The sequence below is a fragment of the Mercenaria mercenaria genome, chromosome 9 (genome assembly GCF_021730395.1).
Source record: "Mercenaria mercenaria strain notata chromosome 9, MADL_Memer_1, whole genome shotgun sequence".
NCBI classification, from domain to species: Eukaryota; Metazoa; Mollusca; class Bivalvia; order Venerida; family Veneridae; genus Mercenaria; species Mercenaria mercenaria.
Window position 1 is genome coordinate 20,305,519 of NC_069369.1, and position 6,372 is coordinate 20,311,890.

At 35.0% G+C, this 6,372-nt stretch overlaps 1 protein-coding gene across 1 annotated transcript; it reads right to left on the reverse strand.

Annotated features, from left to right (window-relative positions):
- Nucleotides 1-3,385: 3,385 nt before the first annotated feature.
- On the reverse strand, nucleotides 3,386-5,274 carry LOC123546013 (type-1 angiotensin II receptor-like). The gene has a single exon (XM_045332201.2). It carries the CDS (start codon nucleotides 5,051-5,053, stop codon nucleotides 3,860-3,862), a length of 1,194 nt encoding a protein of 397 aa, XP_045188136.2. The 5' UTR covers nucleotides 5,054-5,274; the 3' UTR covers nucleotides 3,386-3,859.
- Between the last annotated feature and the right edge of the window lie 1,098 nt (nucleotides 5,275-6,372).

The window sequence follows — 6,372 nt, forward strand, 5'->3', positions numbered from 1 at the left end:
CACATTTGTGCAAAATGTTTGTTACAGCCACCACTAACAGCTCATTTTGTGTTACGTTTGTCATGTCTGCTTTGCCTGTATTGAAAAGATGATTGAAACTTCATAGAATAAAACCCCTGTTTTGCATGCAAATCATATTATTATTATATTTCACAGCTGCATGCAAAACAGGGAGATATGTCTTAAAACTGGTACTGGTTGCTTCTCTCAGATGTCTCGATTATTCTCCTGGAACTACTTGTTGGATTTCCATCCATCTTTGAAAAGGCGGCTCAGTAGCAAGGATTTTTTCAAAATTATGTTTTCAAGCTGAATGCCTTTTGACGGTGTTGTGGCGCAGTAATGGTCCGTTTTGAAAAACGGAACAGTTCAGTCAAAATTTATAAAATCTAAGGAGAATTGAAATAAATAATGTAACAGGAAAATCAGGCATGAATATTTCTCTTGTCCTTTCAGCTGCCAGTGGCCTGTGGTGCCTACATGACGTACGCCAAGTGTCTGTTCCACACTTCCTCCTTGCTTGGTTCCTTGAAGAAGAGCGACCACTTTTGTGAGAGGGGAAGGAACTCCGTTTATGAGACTTTATCAACAGTCCACTGGCTCACATGAAAGATTATTGTGGTCTCCAGATTGTCTCTAAGACCGTTGTGCCTCATTCCGAGTAGAAGACCATGTTCTCTGATATTTACTAGGTGAGTTTCGTAATCACTTGATATTAGGACCGGAATCATAGCGGAAATAACCAAGTCTGAATCATGTCATTGACAATAATTAGTTGACATAAATAAACTAGAGTGTAAATCAGTGCATCCTCCATATAAAATATTGTGACAAACATGATGATTTCAAGTGATTAAAGTCGTGGTATATTTGTAAAAAATAAAGGTTAATACAAACATTCCTTAACTAACCTCCTCCGCCAATACATGGCTTTATGCACTCGTCACATATTTTTTCAAAGATCATTTTCTGTTTTAAAGTTATAGTGCTATACAGTAATTGTCATAATCTCTTTATTACTAGTCTTATTTATAGATTATATTTACTAGTCTAAGATTAATGTTAAAAATATGGGCCCCCCACATCCTTTTACGAAATGTAACACATCCAGGGATACTAGTAATGGAAAATACGGTATGATAACTAAAAGCAGATTGGTTTGACTGAGCCTGTTCATGAGAGGCACTGAAATGGGCAACAACCCTCATGCCCCTATAACACTAGCTGAAGTGGAACTTTCCTACAGAAATATTGAATCGATTCCATGATCTGAACGGACCAGAAGTATATCTATCTAATTTTCCTAATGTACAAGCTTATGTGTTTTTGTTCTATTACAGACCTACAGCCAGATATTAACCAGATTTCACGCACACTTACAGTTACCAGCAGTTATCTAGTTCTTTCACATGACGTCTGTTAGCTCATTATCTCCTCTCATCACCGGGTACCACTGATGGGAGCCTTGGTCCTGAAAGGCTCATCTTCTATCAAGTCGTCCTTTAGTGAGTCTGGAAGTTGATCTTCCGAGCAGGCTGACATCCTGAGCAGGTTGACATTCCGAGCAGGCTGACATTCCGTCGTGTACATCCGGAACGGAGACTGTGTTGTGATCGAACATTTTACCTAACTCACTTGTGTAATAATTATACTGTTGGATTACTTATGAGAGTGCGCGATGTAATTTAATGCTAGATGTTCGTCTATTAAGTGATGTATGACTATAAACGTGTTTTTTCTAGAGAGAATTGTTTCAGAATATATTGCTGAAAAAATTTATATGTCATTTGTTATGTACTAAGAGTACATTAATCGTTTAACTGGATTAGTTAATCGTAAATATCAATATAACATAGCATGTGCGATGAAGTATGTAAATTATTTATTGTATATATGCTTTCTGTATTATCTAACTTTTATTTTTAGAGTAAATATGCTTGTTAGTATACTAGTTCATTGAATTTTGTATCAGCCTTTTAACATTGCCAATTGCTTATGCTATTTCTGAGATGTTGTCTGTATTTGTGTTTTGCTTCAGGCAGAAAGTGTCTTTTCCTTTTTTCCTTTCTTTCGTTACTCATCTGTCTGTGTGTTTTGAAAATACTGTTTGTATTTTCTCTGCTATTGATACAGCTTCTACTTTTGATACAGGTTCATTCTTGCTCAATAATCACAGTAGGTAATAAGCTTTGTTGGAGGACGAGGTATGGGTTGTATCAGGTAGGTCAAGATCACTGTTACTAAACAGAAAAAAACTATTATGCTCAATAACTTTAGGTATTGCGGCCAAACCTAGGATTTTGTAGTTTGCACAGAAAACCAAAGTTCAGTTGTATTTTGTGTTTTTTGTCAAGGTCAGCAACATAATGGTTATATATTTATTTACACAGCTGATTTAAATTTACGAGTCTATATCATCTCGGATGCTATTTATGAAAGTTTGGTGAAATGTGTCAATCATCAAGACAGTATAATGAGCCTATGTCCCAATCGCACTGGTCATAGGTTCACGTTACGATAGAAGAACTGTGAAAGGACTGTTGGACGGGCAATGCAAAAATATTATCTCAGTCTTCAAGAGGAACACAGGCACTGACTAAACTTTATAGTCATTTGACCCAAAAGGGACATACTTGAAATATTACTTTAATCAGAATATTTAGTGAAAGGGTGTTATATTGTTTTTTTTTGTGTGTCACAAATAGCGGCTCAATATCCATGCATAGCAATAATAGACACAAACAAGGCAAGCTTGTCATCATGATGATATGACAGTCAAACCTTTACTAGAAACCGTCTGTAAACTGAGACAACCTGTAAATACAGACCAACTATCTTTAAAGACCACTATTTCTAGCTCCGATTTAAACATTAAATTTATCTCTGAATAAAACCTTATAAAAAGATTAACACTTATAGCTGTCCCAAAAGTGGTCTTTAAAAGTCAGGTTCGACTGTAGTTATTTTTGTCACAGTTTAAGTCTGCTATACCGCTTTTTAACAGCAGAATATACACACAAATGGTTGCCTCCAAATCAATTTAGACGTCTTCCTATCCCGGTAACTACCGTTTTTGATGCATATAAACATTCTGCCTGTATGATATTATACAGTTGACTCTGTCCGTAAAGACAGCCATTTGGAAATTAAAACAGATGGTCCTTGTTGACAGATGGTCGCTTAATGCAGGTAAATTCACATTTTTATAAGGGAAGAGAAAATAGCTGCCTTCATAGGAGGTTTTGTAGTTGTGGCTACTATTTTAAGGGGACCTTTGGCATAGATTTGTCTTTACTTTTGTACTATCCGTCTACACCGTTTTCAGGAGTATCATGGTACAGCACAGACTGGTATAAAGATTGGTTTTCAATAAAAATATGAAATAAAAACTTCAGTGATTTTAATTGTGATTTGTGAAGTAATTATGAACATTTTTTAAGGTTAGAAATATAAACGTTTTGTTGCGGCTTATTAACTAATATTTAACTATTTACTAACATTTTCTATATAAGATATATAACATGATAAAGTTATGCATTTATATACATGTATAATGCGATGAAAATACAAATTAGTTTTAATATGTTAACAGCACGATGAAGAAGTTAATAGTTACTTCCTTTTCAATCATCAAGACAGTTTGACTTAACTACAACAATAATACAAATACACAAGTGGTATAAGATGAAGATGAGAGATTACACACCTCGAAAAAAGGGTAGATTTCCCGGAAGCACAGAGCTTCCCAAACACAACCATACATCCATACATCGCAAAGCAGGTCAACAACAAAAAGATCTGTTATGGAAAAATACAGCAGACTGGTTGCTTCAAAATCCAACAACATGATTTAATTGTTTTATTTCTTCTTTATCTTTCTCAGCGCACTTTGAAACTGGGGATCTAGTAACCCATACACAGCTGGATTTATGATGTGATTTATAAAATACAAACGCAAGAAAAAGAAATAAACTGCTTTTTGACCGTCAGACAAATATTGCAGAATATTTTTTGAACTAGCGATAAAAGTGATAAGCACAAAGTACAGCACTGTCGTAACGATGAATGTCAGTGTTAAAATGAACATGATCAGCGTGTTTCTCCGTACTCTAATGGCAACTTCCCTCTTAGTGGCACGTTGTTTTCGTGTTTTCGTCTTTTTGGGTTTCTCAGAATGAATTGTTTCCTTCTTGTCGGTCCGTATATCTGATTCTATAAAGGCTGCTGATGTGACAATTTCATCAGTTTTGTCATCGCAAACGCTTATTGCTGAATCATTGCTGCGCGTATTCTCAGTTGACCTTATACCGGATGTTGCAATGGTACAATGTGATGTAGAAGCTGTAGATGAAGATGTTTTTGTAGTTGGCTTCCCAGACTTCATCCTTTGTTGTCGTTCTTTCAGAAGTTTTATGGCAACAAACACGTACTGTACAAACATCAGAACCAATAGAACACTGATGATGGCACCCACTGAAGAGATATAGCCCATTGGATAATCAGTTTGCATGAATGCTTCATCTTTTTCGCACAGTATAACGGTAATAGACGTATTTCTGTATATTTTTGTCTCCGAATGCAAACCCCAAAAGAACGGAGTCGGAAGGGCAACACATAATGCAATAATGTAATATATCACACATAGATATATGGCCACTCGAGGCTTCAGTTGCCAACCAAAAGGTCGACACACTTTCCTGTATCGATCCAAAGCTATTGTCACTAAACACAAAGCCTCGGCGGTAACCGTAAATACGTTGAAGAACGACTTTATTTTACACAGTTCTCGCACCGGATACACGTACCAATACAACTGTGTAACTACCTCCCCTGACATTGTTGTAATACAGCATGTTATGTCAATGAATGCCAGACAAAGGACAAAGTATCGGAAGGTGCAAACTCGATAATGAAACAGGAAAACGTAGATCACGAGCAGATTTCCGACGAATCCAAAAACAACTTCAATTCCAACAATAATGGTGACTGGTAAAATAGCCTGTGTAAATTCATCGTTAAGTTGCTCTGCCAAATCTATGGTACCATTTTCCATATTTAATATTTGTTGTTTTCTCTATACTTAAACAGTTAACTTGTAATTGACCTCTCGTTTGTAAATATTATAAACACTGTTATTGCACATATAGCTATATCGTATTTTAAACAACAATCCCTTTATTCGTTATTGTCTGAAACAATGTATTTAATTTTCTTTCAATAACTGCTAAGCGTAAATTGGCATGACTTTTATACATGAAATATACATGTTATATAATGCATACTTCCTTTTTTTATAAATAATTTAGGAAGTTAAATGAAATGTTTTCGTCGTATGTTATATGCATGTTGGAAGTTAAAGTGGCGAGTATCAGCTCATAGTTGCAGTGGTAACTCATTCAGCAAAATGTATATGAATTATTTAACAATGGGCGGTTTGCGTAAAATAATTGTTTACTAAGAGGAGATGCACTATGTCTGATAGAGATCTGGTTATCTTTGTGAAACTGTTTCACTGCTTTTCAGTTTTCAATAACCTTCTTCATGTTTCCAGTTAAACAATCCTCTGTGTTACATATTTCATGATAGAGACAAGTGTTTTCTACTTTATAAAAGCTGTATCTAGTTTGCAAATTGTTCTTAAAATGCGTCAAACAGATATCTTTCAATCATAATGTATCTCCTCGTAGAAACAATCATACCGCGTCAACTTTTCCTCATAAACGATGAGCTGGTACTTCAACATTAATTGTAAACATGATAATTACGTAGAATAAAACATTTTATTACCTTCTAGGATAGAAATCAGGAAGAGGGAATTATATGTATAGTTATTCTTTACTATAGTCTCATTCATACAATAAGATTAACAGCCATTTAGAATTAAAACTTAAAACTGTCCATAGAGATCAAATATTTATTTGCTTTATCACCCCTTTGAGATCTGGATAAACTGATTATCATCAACTGAACTCTGAGATGGTCAAACGATCTGTATCACATTCAAGAATATAGACACAGGAGTTTGCAGCATACTCGACAGTTTCAGGGTTAGACTAAATTAACTACATTTCCTCATTGGTAGCCTTAGTTTAACTAGGGTACACCACTCATAAACGCATAAACTTTGCGAAGTTATAACTTAAAAGCAAGTAAGGAGATATCTAGATACGCTTAAGTGCCAAAACAAGCTGCTCAGCACTCTAATATAGCCTTCATTTAAATTGAATGAGAATCACTTTGACGTGCTATTAACGCCAAAATTATTGATAAATATCGATTGTTCCAAAATTTTATGTGTACATTGTACTAGGATCATATTTTTTCCCTTTTGTAACATTTGCTTCTCCTCTATTTTCAAGTTATCTCTTTTTT

Bases quoted from the DNA above. Each gene is read 5' to 3' on its own strand.
- LOC123546013 (XM_045332201.2), bottom strand. From the start codon at position 5,053: ATGGAAAATGGTACCATAGATTTGGCAGAGCAACTTAACGATGAATTT.